This window comes from Alternaria atra (assembly GCF_907166805.1).
Source record: "Alternaria atra isolate CS162 genome assembly, contig: 23, whole genome shotgun sequence".
NCBI lineage: Eukaryota > Fungi > Ascomycota > Dothideomycetes > Pleosporales > Pleosporaceae > Alternaria > Alternaria atra.
In genome coordinates, this window is record NW_025091321.1 from 4,298,893 (window position 1) to 4,318,379 (window position 19,487).

Here is a 19,487-nt window from a genome sequence, read left to right on the forward strand (position 1 = left end):
ACTTAAGGCATGTTCCTATAAGCAGCAGTTTAGTAGTAGGTAAGCAGTGTATTAAGCGGATAATCTATCACGACAACGACAAGATACTTATAGAACTCTAACTAGGGTACATCTAACGTACTCTACAAGCGAGTAGCACTATTTTGCTAAGACTTAGCTAAACTTCAAGCACAGCGTGATCCCGCAACGCAACAACGTAGAAAGGGCCTTAGACGAAAAGGACATACAGCTTGCCTTACAAACTACCTAACAAGATGCTACACTTAAGCCGCTACGCGCTGCAGCTATCTTAAGCGGTGCTAAGGATACACTACCAAGTGTCACGGCGCTGGCTGGTGAGGAACGCCAAGAGTGGCGCCTACGCTGATTGGCCGCACAGAATCCGGGTGCTGACTAGCGCACCCGGATTCTGCAACACTAAAATTCCTGCGCGCACACGTCCCGTCGTAAGCTCCTTGAGCTACGTCCTTGTCTAAGCCTAACCTAGTGCTGTTAGTTATACGTAGTGAATACACTGATCACGTGCACCTATCTTCCCTGCCTGCCGTCCCTATAAGACGAAGACGACTTACTAGAACACCTTAATAACGCGATTGCGCGCCTAGATTAATAGCCTTTTAAGGATTAGAAGAAGGGGCGATTGTTAGGCATATTCTAAAGCTATTGGGGCAAGGATACCCGCTTAGGGTTCAGCTCTAGGGATAACTAGACAAGCAAGCTAATAGGCAAAAAACGCCACTAGATCTAATACAAATGACGTCGAAAGTTTAGCTTAGCCCTCGTGAGAAAAGCTCTAGTACTACTCCGTATTGAAGTTAGACGTCTTAAAAGGTTTACCCTAGGAAATCACGAATATTTTAATAAATATGGTAAGTATAAAGAGAGCTGCTTAGGTTACACTAGCCCTAAGCGGAGCATGTTAGTAGCACTAATATTCTTGATAGAGTTTGTTAAACTGATTAGAGTCCAGTTCGTTGCCCTAGGCTTTTAGGAAGCGCATTACGCAACACTATAACATGGGTATCCCTGTTCCCTAGCTTCCTTTCCTCGTCGAACTATTGTCTTTCTGCATGTTCGCTTAGCAGGACTCCTTTGGGGCACATGATCAGACAGCAGCTCTCGCTTACTTAAACGCAGTGATAGGTTGGCTGGGATGCGTCGCTGTCAGAGCTGATAAATAGATGTGGGAGGGGTAGATGAGCATAAGAATAGCGGAATCGAAGGCAATCAGCGCTTCTACATGCTTCTTGCATCCTCCAAAAAGAACAGGTATCTCCACGCTTTCTCTCGAGTAGCTCTTCGCTCTTATCTCGTTTGAGATGCGTTCTCCATCCCTTGTAACGCTGCTGCTACTCGTCGCTCACGCCATCTGCGCTCCTGCTCCTAAAGAACAGGATACAGATCACAGCGAGACTGTCAAAGCGAGCCAGTCGATCCAGCACGCCATCAACAAGGCCAAACCAGGGGACAAGATTATCGTCGAAAAAGGGATCTACGCTGAGCAACTGGAGATCACGACGAGCGACATTACTCTGATCGGCAAGCCGGGAGCCATCCTAATGCCGCCCCAGAATTACACACCGAACTTCTGCACTGGGCTCAATTACGACTTCTCCGGCGCTCCCACTGATGCAGGTATCTGCGTCCATGGAAAGGGCGTTAAGCTTGCCGAATTCAAGCAAGAGCACAGGAAGGTCGAATCAGTCCACGAGTACATCAGGAATGTCCAAATCACTGGCTTCGAGGTGCACAGCTTCTCCGGCATGAACATTGTGCTTTACGCTGGAATCGACTGTGTATTCGCAAACAACAAGCTGGTCGATGGCGGACAGTACGGCTTGCTGACCGTCTACTCCATAAACACCCTAGCCAAGAGCAACATGGTTACCTCCACTACTCCCTTCCCTAACTACATCGCTATGTGCATGGACGACCAGTCGGGTGCTAAGTTCATAGGAAATGACATCTCTGACTACATCATCGCACTCTGTACCCAGACCTCCGGTGGTCTTGTTAAAGGCAATACAGTCAAGAGTTGCTGCATCGGGCCTTTCGTCGATCCTGGTGTTAATGGTGCGAAGCTCCTTAAAAACACTATTACAAGCCGCAATCCCGCCTGTCCCGATGAAGCTGCTGCTGGAATCATCTTATCGGGGTCTATCAACACTCTGGTTGATAGGAACACTATCCAGTTTATAAATTCTAAGGACAAGAAAGCAGTTGGCCTATACCTCACTGATGATAACACCACCGGGTCAAAGGTATCAGGTAACACTATCGAGAAGAATTACTTTAAGGAGAATGATGTTGACATCGTGAATAATTCGACAATCAAGCCGGATACGAATATTTTCAAGGGCAACATTTGCAAATCAGCGTTCACGGCTGCTGGGTCAACTTCCTATTGTGGTAGATTCTGAGTTAAGGCACTCAACGCAGAGCATTATGTGTAGCATCACGCGTCTATGCACATCACGAGCCCGTGCACGATATGAACTACGTTAGTAATGCGGTAGTTGCGAGCGTCTGTAGGGTTATGAATGTACCTTCTGAAATACCTCTTTAGTTATGCATAATATCTAATTAACAATGTAAGCTAGCGCAGTCTATACTATATGCCTAAACTGTACTCATAGTGTAGGGTTAGGTTGCCCCTAGGGGTAAGGAACGAAGAAGGCTACTATCAAGAGCAAGTAATAACAGCTACCTCTAGAGGTAAGGAATAAGGAGGCTACCTTAATAGGCAAAGAGTTCTGTACAACTAGTCTTGTACATTTAAGCTACCTGTAACTCTATTAGTAATGTATATGTGTAGGATAATATAAAGACGTAATCCCTACGAGCTAATTAGTTACTAGTATAGTAGGTAGTAGAGAAGTTAGTAAGATGCGTAACCTTATTTAAGCTTTAGGTACAAGAGAAGAGTGTTAACTCGAAATAAATATAAAACAATACATGCAAAAGGAGTAAGTGTGTAATTAATTAACCAAAAGAGATAGTGTTCGCAGGGTCAGGGATAATGCTAGTACTAGATAAGGTAGTGCTTTGTCTAGGTATTTATAATTGCACCTTAATGTAAGGGGCTACGCTTAGAGAGCTATCGCACAGGTATACTAGAGTTGTATTCGATAGAGAAGAGAACTACGGGTAGCTAGGGTTCTGAAGGTCGTTTAGGGGGCGGCAGCTCGGGATAACCTTCTGCCGGGCTCGCTTACGCAGAATCCGGGTGCTTAGGGGGGGCACCCGGAATCTGTGCACAGTGCGCCTCGCGCACGTAACCAAGATATTATCAAGGACTTACTAACTAGGCTCCAGCCCATTACATAGGCGCTTCTCTTTAGCGAGAATCCTAATAGCTTTAAGGAGGAGAATTAGGAGTCTATAGTTAAAATCATCGAATAACAGAAATAGTAGCAGGCGCTAGGGCCTATTAGGAAGCTTTATAATGTAGTTGTTTAGATCTAGTCCTCTACAAAGAGACAAAGAGAGTTCTAAAACCGCTAGCGGGCTAGTTATATTACTACAGGCAATCCTAATGCAGCCACGAAGCCTGTATACAACCTAATTCTTACAAACAACACCTAGTAGAATTCAAACCTAGCTAAGTGTTATCTATACATGGGCACAAGACCTTATTACGTTACACGCTAACCCTACTAGGTTAGAACGGCTTAACGCGTTATCTTATATCGTTAACGCGTTATAACGACTTTAACGATATAAGCGCAAAACTGCCAAGACCTGCTTATACCTATTCTATAAGGTCTGCTACATCGTCATCTATTGCCTCCGCATCGTCCTCTAGCTGTAGTTCTACTAGTAAACCTATTCTATTAAGAGATAAAGGTTTTATATAGCCCTCTCTAAACTAGCTGCCTATGCACTTAATCTTCTTAATGTTAAAACAAGTAAGCCTTAACCGATCCCATGAACACGTCCGTCTTGCACCTAAGAACGTCCTCTCTAGCTCTAATAACTCTGCAGGAATAGATAGAATTAAGATAGCTATATAACTTAGCCTAGGGTAGCGTTGCCGCTGTTCTAGTCGGCACTACTACTTAAGAGAGCTACAGTCAATTTGTACCGCTGCATTATTTGCAAAAGCTCTTAGATTATTAATGCTTGAAGTTACCTCTCCTAATCCTTTTAACTGCTTAAAGATTTAGTTAAGTACAGCACTATGCTGTTTTAGCGGTAGAGGCATTAGCTTAGGAGTTGTAGACTCGACTAAAGACGTGTTATATTTAAACTCGTTTAGCTAAAAAGTATTAGCAGCATTAATAGCTAGTTTATACTATTTAGCTAGCTAGTTCCTCTTAAGGTAGGCACCTCTACTTAAGGGGTCGAGTAAGATTGCAGCAGCGTACACTAGAACGTAATCAGTTATTTTATAGTACTTGTCGAGCACAAACTAGCCCATTTTAATTAATTAAATTATGCAGAGATCTTTGTGTTCAGGCTTCGAGTAATGTTTCTATACTTAGCATTAGTAAAAAGGACGTAAGGTAAGGATAAGGTATTAGCACTAACCTTCTGCTGCTTATAATAAAGTAGGAGGGAGTCTATAAGGAAGATAGACTGTAAGATAGATGCTCTTTTCTCCTCTGCGTATAGAGTCGCTAATGCGAATAGGTCTAGGAATGCATGTGTATTCTATAGTATAACCTAATCGTTATTAGTAAAACGGATGTCGTTAAGAGATCTCTCGTTGTCGTGCATAAAGAGTTTGATTTTAGTTATCTTTTTTAGGGCTTAATTAATAACAGCGTACTATAACGACTACCTAGTTTAATTATTAATGCCTAAGCAGAGGCCTACTTAGCAATCCTATACTGCTGCATGTACAGTTAAACTGCGCAGCTAGGCACAAAGTTAATAGAGTTTCCGGAGAGTAGGAATATTCTCTAAGCCCGAGAAGTCCTTATTACTAGATCCTCAGCTCTTAACACTACGTACCTAGCAAAACGGTCTTCGACTCTGTAATGTCTCTAATGCAGCTTCGTGCTGCGCTCTAGTACTCTCTCGCCGAGACGTAAGAGCACTTAAGAATTGTGCAAGAAGATCTTCCCCTGTAGCATTAGCTACAAACTTAAGAGCAGCTCTTAGAGCTTCCTTTAAAGACGCAAGCAAGAAGGCTTGCAAGGACAAATTAATAATATAACTAATGCATTAAATACGGCGCGTTTTAGCATTAAATGTGAGGAGTAGTTGGGCAGGCACTAAGATATCGGTATAGGCTTGTATTGAGACGAATCCTTAAGGAGCTATCAAGCCTCTTAGAGGGATGATATATACCTACGTTACGTGATTGTGGCTGGTGTGATCCGACGGTGCCCTAAAGGGTTCCCGGTAGCTTACTAGTCTGTAGCTGGAATCCTGTAGTGATGGAACATCGTGACATTAAATTAGACCTTTTAAGAGTTAGCATAAAGGCTGCGTTATTAAAGGCTTATACATCTAATGCTATAATATACGTTATGCTTGCTTTGGAGGAGAGACTTAAGATAGTCTAGACAGGTGTCGTTTAAGGTCGCGTTATCCCCTGTGTGCCAGCCAACTCTAGACTGTATCCTATATTCCTTAAGGGTTCTAAGAAGTAGTTGTGCTTACTGTTGTCTAGAGTAACTGTAACGACATTCTAGTAGACCTAGAAGAGCTCTCTAAAGCTTGTGTTCGTAATTAACCTACTATACGCATATAGTAAGGAGAGATAAGCGAAAAGGCGATGTCTATAGATCTGTTAATATATAGATAGGACTTATAGCTGTTAATAAGCTCTCCTTAATAACATAACCCTTGTAGAACTAATAGTTTAAGGCGATAAGACTACGGCTATACGCTAATTTGTTATTAGTTAGTCTTGCACGTATAGGTTGCAAGCAAGTGCAAGGTCTTTTATCTCGGCCTACTCGACTAATAAGAAGGGCATTCGACGTTAAGTAAGAAGACCTGCAAGTGCGTCGTAATACCCTTGTTAATTAAAGGCATTGCGAATAACGTTCTAGTCTATAGTCGTTCGGGATATAGAGGTAGTAGCTTGCAGTATTGTAACTAGTGTACAAGGGGTGTGCAGAAGCTAAGACGATTTAGGCTAAGCATAGTATCTTAGAACATAGGCAATAGTGTTACTACGATAAGTATTAGACTAGGAAGGACATTGTGTACAGACATACTAAATCCTTATACGCTTGCGCTTAGAGTTGCTAGTACTCTAAAAGGTCTCTATTTGTATAATAGCGTTAAAGTATAGAGGAGATATACTACGAGATAAATACTGTAGCGTTAGAGATAAGCTTTCAGACGAGGGATTGAATAACATTGCACTAGTATATGTGTAATACACGACATATTTAGTAGGGTTTTAGGTAAGGTCTAGAGCATCTAGACAGCAGATTCTCTGTTTCTCTATGCGCAATACTAGCGTACTTAGCGCTAAGACTCTTATCGCGTTATAACCGTTATAACGTAATAAGAGCTTACGTAACAATATAACGATTTAAGAACCTTAAACTGTTATACGCTATAACGGTTTAGCTTAACGCGTTAAGCTGCCTAAGTATAGTGTTATAGGCGGAAATAGGCCTGCTAACGAGTATGCATTTGCTCCTATGTACAGAAGAAGAAGGATAAGAAAAAGAAGAGTAGCGTCCTCCTTGTATAGTATTTATCCTCTGTACGTTAATACAAAGATAGATAAGCAGGAAGTTCTTCGGCGTAGCCTCTTGTAGTACTTAGGCGTAGCCCCTTACACTAAGATGCAGCGCGTAGTTAAGCTTCAAAACGTAATTAATAAAATAATAGCACTAGAAGTCTACAAATAGAACTTGCACTGCTCTGCGCAGAAGCTATTAATAGCCGAAGACTATCTAACTACTAATAACTAGGCTGTTATTGCGATCTACTTAGATATTCTAAAGCCTCTTAAAAAGGCCACCTTAAAGCTGCAAGGTAGACCTAGCCGCAGTTTAGATACTAGTATCTAGCATGTACTACCTACAATAGAGTAGCTACTCTATAGGTTCAAAAGCTTTAAGGATGTAATAGGCTAGAGCCTAGTTAGTAAGTCCTTGATAATATCTTGGTTACGTGCGCGAGGCGCACTGTGCACAGATTCCGGGTGCCCCCCCTAAGCACCCGGATTCTGCGTAAGCGAGCCCGGCAGAAGGTTATCCCGAGCCGCCGCCCCCTAAACGACCTTCAGAACCCTAGCTACCTGTAGTTCTCTTCTCTATCGAATACAACTCTAGTATACCTATGCGATAGCTCCCTAAGCGTAGCCCCTTACAAAGGAAGAGTATTAGTCCTATCCAGATCCTTATTTCTAACGCAGTATTACCTAAGCCTAGGCTAAGCTTAATAAATACTATCTGCTTACTAAGAAATTACCTATCTACGTTACTGCAGTAGTCTTAAACCTAAAGTAGAAGTAGAAGTACTTTAAGAAGTAATAGGCTAATTATAAGGACTAGATTAAGGACGCTAAGAAAGCAGTTAGAGAGCTTTAGACTGTTAACTATAGGAACTAGCTACTACTAGATAAACTTAAACTCTGCAAGCCCTAGTAACGCGATATAATCTTAAAATCAGATCTAGTGTTACGGGGTCGGCAGGCAGGGAAGGTAGGTGCACGTGATTAGTATATTTACTACGATATCGCTAATAGTACGGGGTTAGGCTAAGACAAGGACGTAGCTTAAGGAGCGTACGACAAGGCGCGTTCGCGCAGGAATTTCAGCGATCGCGCAGCTGCTCGCTTAGCAGCTTAGCGCGCTCTAATAGGCTATCTAGGTTAGCGCCGTAACATCTAGACGATTTTATTAATTCTGTTATAGGCCTATATTCCCTAGCCACGGATTAGCCTAACAACTACAAATTATACATATTACAAGGTGTTACACTTAAGGACTAGGCTTGTAACACCCCTATAGCATACTAGTTAGAGAAACAGCGTGTTTAGCCTTAGCTTGCGAAGATAGCGCTAGACATACTATCTATTCTACTAATAAGTGATAAACTAGAGCGCATCTTTAGCCTTAGCGGTCTTCTAACAGTAGCTAATTAGAGAAGGCTTAAGACAGATGTTATTAGTGCGTCTATCTGTCTAGCAAACTAGCAGAGATTAGGTATAGTTCCTAATAGCTTTTCTGTAAGCACCTCGTTAAGTTAATTACATTTTGCTAAGACTAGTTACTAAAATGTAATTAGTTCGCTTATATTGCATACCCCTGTCCGTATATCTTAGCAATATGTTGTTAATCAACACAGAGTTGCTTTAATTTAACTTAACTTAACTTATCTTTTTGCAATTACATAAGCAACTTAATTTAACTAGGACTGAAATTAAATTAAATTAATTAATTAGCAAGCCTGTTAACAACTAGAGTATCTCCCTTCTTCCTATAACACAGCTATTACAATACTCCCTTCTTGCAAGCTAAGGCATTAGACTGTACAACAGCGAACGCTACAACGACAATAAGCACACAGGACAAAGCTAAGGAAATCGTAAGAGTTATTACAAAGGCAGCTGACTAGGCGATCTCCGCAATGTCGTACGCACAACAAGAGCAAGAAAGGCAAGCGAATAAGTTAAGAAAACTAGCCCCTACCAACAAGGTAGGAGACTAGGTATAGCTTAACCTACGCGACGTACGGACTACAAGAACGAGTAAGAAACTTAACTAGAAATGTGAGAAATTCTAAGTATCGCGCGTACGAGACCCGTACTAGGTAGAGTTAGCAACCCTATAAGCAACAAAGACCTACTACGTCGACAAGTTAAGGCTAGCAGCGGAAGACCCCCTCCCTTCGCAACAAACTAACAACTTAAACCCTGCAGTAGTAGCTATACGAGATAAGGGCGAATAAGAGGAGCACCTTAAATAGCAAGTAGAGACTATTACACATAAGAGGACACGTTAAGGAGCAAGGTAGTATCTAGTAAAATAGGTTAGATTTTAGGAAGCTACTTAGGAACTAGAGAAGAACCTAGCTAATACAGCAGCCCTGCAGTTATAGCTAACTTGTACGCAAGCTGTATAGTTGCCTACAGGATCTTGTTAGAGAAAACAGAACTAGTAGTTACGCTAACTTAGTCGTTAGCATTAACAAACTACTCCGCATTAGCAGAAGGAGCGCGAACAGCACGACCGCCTGTACGAGAATAAGAACTAAGAAGAGCTCCTCTGCTGTTAGTAACTCTGTAACAGGGAAGCTAACACTATGCACTGTGCTTAGACTAAACGTAGTTAGAGCAAGCACTATTCTACTCCCCTGCAATAGATACGCAGCTAGCGAAAGCGGTAAAGGGCTTATTACTACGTACGGCCTAAGCGTAGTTATTAGAGCACAGGGAAGCGTTAAGAGCACTACGGGTATAGATAACAAAGGCCTTAAGGTAGGAGTCGCGTCTAGTTAAGATTTAGCGAGCGTAAAGAGTGCCGTAAGCAACGAGAGGAGACTAGTTGGTGTTGCCCGGGCCCTAATAAGCGTCGTACAGCAAGTTTCCTACAGAACGAAGGAAGAACTTAGCGACGCGGCGGATAGGAAGCTAAGAGACGTAAGTAAAAGGACAGGAGTAGAAACGTTAAGCAATACGTACGGAGGCCATTAAAAGAACACGGCGAAGCTCGCTAGCAACGTCCCTGTTAAGGATGTACTAGACCTAGTAGTTGTTTATGTTAATAGGACTAGTAACGTTAATAACAGGTACTACAGCACTAGGGTAGGTATGAGTAAGCAGACTATAAGCGACATTCTAAATATCAGCGGTAGCTGTAGCGTACGAGCTGTTAGCGTTACTACTAAGAGCGAAAGAGAGGTAGTTAACGCTACTAGTAGCCTAGGAGCCACAAGCAGGAGGGGGAGCAGGAGCGTTCTTTAGAGGTATTGTAACAAGTTGCTGTACAAGGAGTTATTATAACAAGACAAAAGACTAAGAAAGGGCAGAGGTGTAGCTCTTATATACCTTAGGAGGAGCCCTAGATTCTACCTTTACTACACGAGCAGAATTAGCGAGGCTAACAATCGTACAGTAAAGGACGAATTTACCGCTAATAACCCCACAACTAAGCAAACAAAACGCGAGGCTAGGAATAGGCAGCTACCTAATTACTAGTCTCGTACGATAGAAACTAGATTTACTTAGAACTTAACTAGCCGTAAGACCTAGGAAGAGGGAGAGGGGAGGTATTGTAAGGGGCTACGCCTAAGTACCACAAGAGGCTACGCCGAAGAACTTCCTGCTTATCTATCTTTGTATTAGCGTACGGAGGATAAATACCGTACAAGGAGGACGCTACTCTTCTTTTCCTTATCCTTCTTCTTCCGTACATAGGAGCAAATGCATACTCGTTAGCAGGCCTCTTTCCGCCTATAACACAGGCCTCTTTCTGCCTATAACAGGTAGAGTATATTGTGTGTGTTGTATGTGTGGTGTGTTATAGGTAACACAAAGGATTCTCTCCTTAACGAGGGATAGCGAGGTTAAAGACCAACTACGCCCACGTTAGAAGCTAGCAGCTATCGAGGGGCTTAGGGTCACGTGATGCGCTATCCCGCTAAGGCTAGCCATCTGGGATAGCAGCGCATAAAGGGATAGCAACGTCCTCCCAAACCTCCCGCTAAGATGGGTTAGTTAGGATAGTAGGTATAGATCGCAATAGGTATAAGAATGGGTTAGATTTCATTATTACATTCGTTGTGGTCAACTTAAATAGTTTATCTCTTACACAGATTGTTAACTAGTTATTCTATCGTTTATAGAATAGGATTGTCTTTACCTTTTAGTTAACTTTGATAACTCTTTTCTACTACGAATCGCCAGACAAACCTCACGGCTTACCGCTTAAGTCTACCTCGCCTTAGTACGGACCAAGAATAGAGAAGTATAGCCTAACCCCGTGTAACAGATACATTCATACTGCAAAGCTGCCTAACCACAACCACTCGGAATCGAGAGTACGTACCTCGGCACTTCTTTCTAGAAAAGCGTACACGCCTTGCGCACTAGTAGCGAATGTACAAAACTGTGTATATTCTCGCAAGTAATTAACATCTGCGCTAAATGCCGCTAACTCACCACGTGTAGATTGTGTTAAGTAGAGCCGCCCGCCCGCCCGTACGAGATATATACCTTATTGGAGACCCACTAAACCAAAGCTGGTAGAGCTCGAATTTAGTGAATTAAAAGCCCTTGTCCAGGCCATCGGACGTGAAGACACCCAGCACTGCACTTCTTTACCTCCGATAGAACATTTGCTTAGAAGTTAGTGCGTCTATCTGCTCGAAAAAGCGTAAAATTCGTAGGCTACGCTTCTAAGGCGTCATTGTACGTACCTAGGTACTTACCCCTTATCCGGCTCGAAAACTGGAAAGCTCAAGTATGTAGAGTTTTCCACCGAAGCTAACGAAGTGCATCAAGTGGGACAATTGGACCCTAGAATCTAGGCAAGCTAGCAGCGTCCTTGCTTCCGCTAGAGCTCTAGCTTTCAAAGTCCACGCCGTAGGAAAGTAGGACAATCGGACCCTAAAATCTAAGCAGCAAGCTAGTAGAGTCATTGCCTACGCCAGATATTTAACATTCTAAGTCTTCACTGTCGATAGCTTTCCGATTCCTAGCAAGCTCGTTTCGAGGTGACTTTAGGGCTTCAAGAATTTCGGAGAAGTGCTGTTTTAATGTGAATGTGGGTAAATATAAGCTCTCCTTTACAGGGAAGACTACCTTTTTTATAGGAGGGACCCAATTAAATTCTATGAGCCCTCGCCACACAGGGTTCAGTAACATCCATTGCCTTTTTCCTCGAAGCTGCCTTTGCAGGGATGGTTTAGAAAGTCCTAAACAGGTATGGCGAGGTGATTATCGCACCACCCCTTTCAATCCAATGCTTGGTAAATTAGTAGTCATCTCAGTCTGGATCGGTTTGGGTCGTTCCCCTTGTCTTCCCGGTCCAGCAAGAGAGCATTCGTGTTCCTCCTCATCTACTAGTAGTCCTCCTTACTCTCTCTGTCCCTTGACATCTTCCACCACAACCCGCATCATGAAGTTCTGGGCGCTCCTGGCACTCGCTGCCTCCGTTGCAGTCCAGGCCTTTCCCCTAGAAGACTACAAGGCTCAACTGCACACACGCGATGGTGATGTAAAGAAACACCTCGGATATCGTGTGGTCTCAAGGGTTTGTTCCCCATTTCATTCCACCCTCTACTCCATTCTATATTCCATTCCACATCCTCCGTAACCCGGCGACCAAACCAACTCACCTCCCAGGCCGAAGCCGAAGCCATTCATAAAAACGGCGGCAAAGCCGTGCAGTCCTCAGGCAACGGGGGCCGCCAGATTGGCCCGGGTCTTTACATCTTGAATTCATTCCAAGCCTGAGGCGACAATGACCCTAATTGGGACGTTCAATGGGATTGCGTGGTGACGGTTGACGCCGACGAATGTGACAAATGGAATAAGGTCTACCTCCCCGAGCTTTTCACGTTCCCCGAGGACGCGGAGAAAAAAAAGGACACGTGCAAGCCACTTGGGCTGTGGAACATGTTTCCAACAAGTAGTACGTGTTCAATTCCTTTTCTTCCTTTTGGGTTCGCTGTTGATACTGACGCATCGGACACCGCAGGGAAGAACCGCCTACGCTTCATCGGGTACGTCTCTCCGGGCGCGACGATCGAGAACACGGTGATTTTCGCCAAGGTGAAGGGCTATCTACACATGACCCAAGGATTGCTTCCGCCGGCCCTTATCGACACTGGTAAGGTGCATCTCGCGCAGTGTGCCGAGCGGGGGACCGAGGCCAACAAAAAGATTGGCAAAATGGGTGCCGCGGATTGGGGTTTCGTGGAATCCGTTCCAGGCTACGGAATGGGGGCATATAACGAGGAGAAGCGCTAGTTAGGAGGAATCAGTTGTTAGGGGGCGACAGGTGAGGGTACGTGGGGATCGAAAGGGAGGCTTCAGGGTAAACATGGGTGGTGAATCGAAAGGTAGACTTACTACGGTAGCCGAGTTCTTTGTACGCAGCTGGAATCCTCACCGAATTTAAGTCCTATGCCTGGAAATCAGAACGAACACGAATGGCACACGGTCAGCGGGTGATTCCTGGTCCAGGCACGATAGTTCCATACCCGTAACTACGCAGGCGTTCTGCATAGAACGCACGTTGCTTTACATAATAAGATGATTCATTTATGTGGTCGTCGGCCCGCTCGAGAGACAATTTCTAAGAGCTGGTTAATAATTCTATCTGACTAAGATATCGAGATTGCATAAACTAGTTGTGAGGGTACTCACGGTTCTAAGGTTCAGAAGATGTTCCCCCGATTACGTGCGCTTTAGCGCGATTAGGCCTAGCACGCTTCGGCATCTTGTATATAGACCGCGCGATCGCCGACTTTGCCTATCACTCAGTATTGTTACATTCCCAGCCCTGGAGGCAAATTTCAAAACATCAACTCCAGCAACTGCATTCTGCGTACGATGGGCACTACAATGGATGATGAAGCTGGGGAATTTCTGGCTAATGTGGAAGGCGGAATCGTGCCAGTGACATGTCACGATGATGTCTTGCGGATCGCATACATTTATATCGATGAGGGGCTGTGGGACGGCCAGGGCGTATTCGATGTTGTGGAGAAGCTGCACGCGCATGGCTGGTCTTTTGGTGAGGGCGAGCTCCGCTTCAATCGGTAAGCTACATCCTCATATGAGAATCCCTAATACCGACGTACCTAGCACTGCATGTGTGTGACTAAAATAAAACAGTACCTTGGATATATTTTATCTCGCCCAGATCGCAGCAGCCTACTACCGCTGGACCTCCCAACTAAATGGGAACGACCCCCTCACCTTCTCAGACTTCGACGCCTTCTACACTGCGCACCATGCCCTCCTGCACCCTACAGCCTGGCGCACCTATTACTCCACCACATTCCTTACTCAACCCACCACAGCACGCTTCTACCGCATGCCCGACCTCCAGGACCTCCCGGACTCGTCCTCCCCGCTGTGCCTGCCGCGCGATAATCCGGTATCCGAACACGTCCTAAAGCTCCCCCGCTGGGCTTATACTGTTGGGCGGACCCGCTACAGGCAACCGCTCCTTCCATTTGACACGATTACTAAAATAGCCCTCCGCACGCTTGACGCAGTCTTGACACGCCTACACGCGGCCTACCCTAGCACACCACCCTTTTCGGAATCACATGCGCGCTTCTGGCTAGACGAGTATTACGAACCTCCCATCGCAGAATCGAAACAAGAAGCATTGCCTACGAACACCAACACCCAGCTTGAGGGAGAGGAGAAGAAGATCCCTTCATCTCCAAGCCCTACATCTGACCTATCACCTCGCAAGGACAACCGCGAAGCATGGGGGCCCCATCACTTTGGGCTCAATGTCGCGTCAGGATTGTATGACATACACAGTTTGGAAGCACAGTACCTCGTACAGGTTTCTTCGGGTAAGGTTGTCGAACCAGAACCTAGCAAGCCGGTGTTTTTCTGGTGTGGGATACCGGATGGAGGGACTGCATTTCAAGCGTTGCAGAGGGGGTGGCAGGAAGAGATTGGGAGTGAGGAGGAGGTCGAGTTCCTAACCGCTGTTGCGATGGAGGAGACAGCTGGACTAGGAGCTGGAGCAATCAAGATGGATGAGTTGGACTGTTCAATCCGGTCACATATCCTACTAGCGGTCATGCAGGCTGCGTTGGTAAAGAACATGCAAGAGAGGGAGCATTTCTTGGGGGAGCTGGAGAGGCGGATGGTGCAAAAGGGGAGGATTGGCGAGGAAAGAGCAGGGAGGTGGGTTAGGGAGGCCTTGGAAATTATGGTGCCTTATGTACGCGTGTGGCAGGGCGAATGGCCTGATACAGAGGAGAGGGGGGAAATGCTGCGCCGGATCTTGGTGGAGAATCCGCTGCTCTTTGCACGCTGGAAGTTGTCGCCTGTTTTGAGGCAGTTCGCTTTTGACGACGCAAAAGTTGACTGTCTCGGCTGCCACACGGCGTACTGTTAACTACTGCCAAGATCCCTTCACCCGGGTAGTAACTAACTGCTGGCATACCCTACTGGTAGATATAGTTGACCATAGTGTGGCACCTACTGTTAGCAGCGCTGCCTTTAAGCTGGGTCCTAGGGGAGAGTACGGGATTCAAGCGGTTTATCTCAAGCAAAGTTAATTCCAGTCCCTCCAAGTATTTTTTCCGTCGCATGTTTTGCATCACTCGTCTTCCTTTCCCCAATCGTTCAAATTGAGCATCAACCCAGTCAGTATACAGATCCCCACTGTAGTTTACAACGCATTGTCAGTTATAGCAGCATCTGACCACAACTCACCTCGCAAGTCAGGCTCGATTACAGTAAACACCCATACTGCTATAATGCTTCCCCGCTTCCTCAAACGGGTGATCATCGAAGGTTTCGCTAAAAAGTCTCGTCGAGGAAGGCAACAACAGCACCTGTTGAATTCTTTCTCACTTCTCCTAGGAAGACTCAGTTTTCAGCACGGTTCCAACGAGGTCATATTCGATATTCTCCTAGATCGTCGTATCAAACAAGAAGTTTTTTCTAGTTAACCATCGAATTTGCCGACGTAGCCATTTCAAGTTGAGCTTTTCAATTTCAGCGCGTCAAGGAGATTCTGGCTCTGACCTAGCCAGGCTTGCTAATCAATTAATCTCTTGGCAACATTGTTTCAACATGTTGTTTTAATGTTAATTTAACTGGCCTACTACTGCTAACATAAGCAATCACAATTTAACTTAACTTTACCCCTAGTTAATTAATAATAAGTTAAGATAACTAGTGCGCTGCATGCTATTAGCTGCGTCGCTAACTAAGGACGTCTTAGCTTTCGTTTAGACGCGACACAACGCGACGTGTTAACTAGCGCATCTGCTAGCACATCTATCAAGCATCTCATACATTGTTATAGATTTAGATATCGTCGACGCCTCCTCTATCGACACCCACTTCCGTACCGTGCAGTCTAAGCTACCTACCTCTACAGAAGCCCAGTTCAAGCCGTCTAAGTCTACCAATTCTCTTGCAGATAATAACTACTACTAAGATATCGTCTAGGCGCGACTACCAGGCTATATACGTCCACCAACTAGCGACAAGTTGCGCGCTTAGTTTTTGTAAGGACATAGCCTCTCCTTAGCTACTACTTACTACGAGGTTTAGAGCTAAGGAGTAAAAGGCTACGTCTTACTACGAAGGCGCAAACTACTAGACCTTCGAAGGCGCAAACTACTAGACCTTCGAAGGCCTAAACTACTACACCTTCTACGGTCTAGTACGCCTTCGCTTCGCTTCTCTCTCTAGGCTATATAAGTACGCGTACGCTCTGCCTCTTCTAGGCTCTGCGTCTGCTATTTTCTCTACTCTGAATACAAGCTTCTACTTAACTAGTTCGCTCTTCTGCGCGTAAAGTCTGCCTTACAGAATTAGAGTTAGAATTATTACTAGCACTAGCACTAGCGCCCTAAAAGAAAAAGTTAGTTAAGAAAACAAGCTAGGAAAATAAGCATAAGCGCATACTATCCTAGCAGCATAACTAACAAGCTGCTCTAGCGTGTAAGGGGCTACGCTTAGGGAGCTATCGCACAGGTATACTAGAGTTGTATTCAATAGAGAAGAGAACTACAGATAGCTAGGGTTCTAAAGGTCGTTCAGGGGGCGGCGGCTCGGGATAACCTTCCACCGGGCTCGCTTGCACAGAATCCAGGTGCTTAGGGGGGCACCCGGAATCTGTGGACAGTGCGCCTCGCGCACGTGACCGAGATATTATCGAGGATTCACTAACTAGGCTCCAGCCTATCACATGCATAGCATTAAAGTCTACGATAATAGTAGTGTTGGTGGCCCGAGCGCATAGCGCGAACAGACTTCTGGCACCCGATTGTAGCTATTACTTTGTGTAGCTATATACTATATCCACATAGAACCTCTAACCTAACCCTAACCCAACGCTTTGACTACTATAACCTAACCTTAACCTACGCTAGGGTTAACCCTAACCCAACCTATATCTAAGGTCCGTGCGACCCCAACCCAACCTATACCCATGCTTGGGTATACCTAACCCATTTGCCAGCCTATCTAGATGCCTGTGCAGTGCTCTTTGCATACAAGCAGGTGATGCTGCTCTAGAAAAAGAAGCTGGTCTTGCACTTTGTTAAGTGTTACTGCAGTTGAAGAACGTAGTGGAGCACGTTGCTGCTGCGTTGCGTTTGATGTTGGCGTTGTTGGCGTTGAGCTTAGCGGTTCTACGGAGGTGCCTTTCAAAAGTTTTGTCTGCCAAGAATAATTTAGCCGACGTACGGCCGCCTTAGTTAAGGCTTGTCTCTTCCCTCTGTGTACTCATTACCGCCTTGTAGCTCAATTATCTTTTAGATATAAACAAGAATTCGCTCAATCTAAGCTTAGATCTTAAGTTACGAGAGATCTCTCCAGCAATTCTGCGAGATTCTAACTGCCTCAGCCCTTGACTGCGGAGCTCCTTTCTTCGTAGTCTCTCTCTTCATGTAAAACCAACACGGCTCAATAAAGTTACAGTCTGGCGAGTTGCTACACCAGAGTAGCCTCTTAACGTCGTACTAGCTATAGATCGTACTCTGATAGTAAAGGGCGTGGGCAGGTGCCTTATCCTCCATCACGACAGTCTAAGGTCTATCTTAGAGGCACTCTTTGGCGAAAGGAATCAGCTTTAGGATCAGAACGCAGGTCTGATATCTCCACCAGTCTACGCCACTTCCAGATGCATGCACTAGCTTGCCTGTCTTCTCTGTCCATCTCCATTGAGGCTTCCTGCCAGGCTTATTACGCAGCCCTGTCCTTCTTATAGACTCTGACAGCTCCCATTCCTCTCGCTGTAGAGGCTCAAGCTCAGCGTTTAGCTGCTCAATCTTCCGAGCAGCATCCTCTCTCTCTGCCTTCGTCTCTAGCTAGTAGACATAGCATGGACCTTTCTTATCGTACGAGAAGCAGCCCCAGAACATAAACTCAGAGTATCCCTTCCACCTCTCACGGATACAGCTCTTAACTACTCTCTCGTCTGCCCTCCTCCAGACCCTATAGCCTCCACGTCGGTAGTTAATCACCACAGACGTCTCGTCTGTCCAGATAACATTCTTCCAGTCCTCCAACGTCCAGTCTCTATAGTCGATCGCCCACTTAAGACGAGCACTCCTCATCTCCTGTGTCAACCCAGGCTTCCTCGTTAGCTTGGTCTTCTTGTATCCTGCTTCTCTCAATACCCTCCAGACGGTAGAGGTAGAGATTTCGACTCCTTTGAGACTGAGCCCACCAGCAACGTCAGCGCAGGTCTTCTCTCGTCCATGTCTATCGCGTCGTACTTGTTAGAATATCTGCTCCTTTACCTCTTCTGTCTGCTTAGCGGGTCTACCAGAGCGAGGAGCATCCTGAACGTGGTGTAGGAGGATCTTAAGAGGGAGGACGTTTGGCTCGAAGCCAGCAGCGATAGCTCTACTATAGATACAATCGACTGTACGTAGATTAACACCAGTCAGCTCTGAGATCTGTGACGTTGACTTGCGAACATGAGGTAACTTTAATGTTACAATTAAGGTGCGGGTATAAGAATCGGTGTTAGGAGCCATAGTAGATAGATAACTACGACTGATTAACAGCTCAGCTCAAAGGTGGGGAGTTACGCCAAGAAGAGTTGCGCCGAAGCGCCGAGATTAGCGTCAGACAAAACTTTTGAAAGGCACCTCCGTAGCTCTATACCGTTTCGAGCGGGCCTTGACACCGATCGGGCCCCCTCGGTGGCATCCTATAGGTTAGGTTGCAACCACTTCGGCAGTAGTTTCCGACGGATTCCAACACAGGTTTCAGGCATCCTCCGAGCGTTCGGCACGCAGCTTACGCTTAGGTGAGATTTCGCAATTGAGCCCCGCTTCAAGCTTCTTTCCAACAAAGTGGCACGCAGGACAGCTCCGTGTACTCAAATGCACTCGCTCAATAATCTCTCTACTCGCAACCTTCGACCAATATGCCCTCTAAGAATACTTACCCTGGCTCTGCCGATTTCAAACAGGAGAGCTCAATTGCCCGCTCAGACCTGCGCGATAACGTAAACCTTGCAACCCCGAAGAATCCAACAGCACCCCAAGAACCACAAACAACTGAGGAATCACAAGCGGCTAAAGAATCTTATGACGACTACATCAAGAATCTGCCACCGCCATTCTGGGAGACCAAGACACCACAAACGAAAGCAGCGAACGACGAGGTGATCGCGGCTAGAATCAACGCTGTATGCGCGCCAGTCACAGCCGAGCAGCGTGAACAAGATGAGCGTTTGAAGACCATGTCCTGGCGCGAGCGGTGGCGTGATCGCAAGGCGAGACGAGAGGCTAAAGAGAAGAATAAAGATCCCGATTCAAGGCCTGTAGAAAGGGGGAGCCGAGCACAGCTAAACGTCTTTGGTGTTAATATTCAGGAGAAGAAAGGGAAGCGGTGA

At 45.4% G+C, this 19,487-nt stretch overlaps 4 protein-coding genes across 4 annotated transcripts; 3 read left to right on the forward strand and 1 right to left on the reverse strand.

Moving 5' to 3' along the window:
- Positions 1 to 1,319: 1,319 nt before the first annotated feature.
- Positions 1,320 to 2,420, forward strand: ALTATR162_LOCUS4973 (uncharacterized protein; the record flags this gene model as incomplete). Its single annotated transcript, XM_043312589.1, has 1 exon — positions 1,320 to 2,420. The coding sequence occupies one exon, from the start codon at positions 1,320 to 1,322 to the stop codon at positions 2,418 to 2,420; it is 1,101 nt and encodes a 366-aa protein (XP_043168524.1).
- Positions 2,421 to 13,489: 11,069 nt separating this feature from the next.
- On the forward strand, positions 13,490 to 15,014 carry ALTATR162_LOCUS4974 (uncharacterized protein; the record flags this gene model as incomplete). The annotated part of the gene is made up of 2 exons (XM_043312590.1): positions 13,490 to 13,686; positions 13,763 to 15,014. The coding sequence occupies 2 exons, from the start codon at positions 13,490 to 13,492 to the stop codon at positions 15,012 to 15,014; spliced, it is 1,449 nt and encodes a 482-aa protein (XP_043168525.1).
- A 2,932-nt stretch (positions 15,015 to 17,946) lies between these two features.
- ALTATR162_LOCUS4975 (uncharacterized protein) lies at positions 17,947 to 18,621 on the reverse strand (the record flags this gene model as incomplete). Its single annotated transcript, XM_043312591.1, has 3 exons — positions 17,947 to 18,298; positions 18,358 to 18,369; positions 18,572 to 18,621. The coding sequence occupies 3 exons, from the start codon at positions 18,619 to 18,621 to the stop codon at positions 17,947 to 17,949; spliced, it is 414 nt and encodes a 137-aa protein (XP_043168526.1).
- A 395-nt stretch (positions 18,622 to 19,016) lies between these two features.
- Positions 19,017 to 19,487, forward strand: ALTATR162_LOCUS4976 (uncharacterized protein; the record flags this gene model as incomplete). The annotated part of the gene is made up of 1 exon (XM_043312592.1): positions 19,017 to 19,487. The coding sequence occupies one exon, from the start codon at positions 19,017 to 19,019 to the stop codon at positions 19,485 to 19,487; it is 471 nt and encodes a 156-aa protein (XP_043168527.1).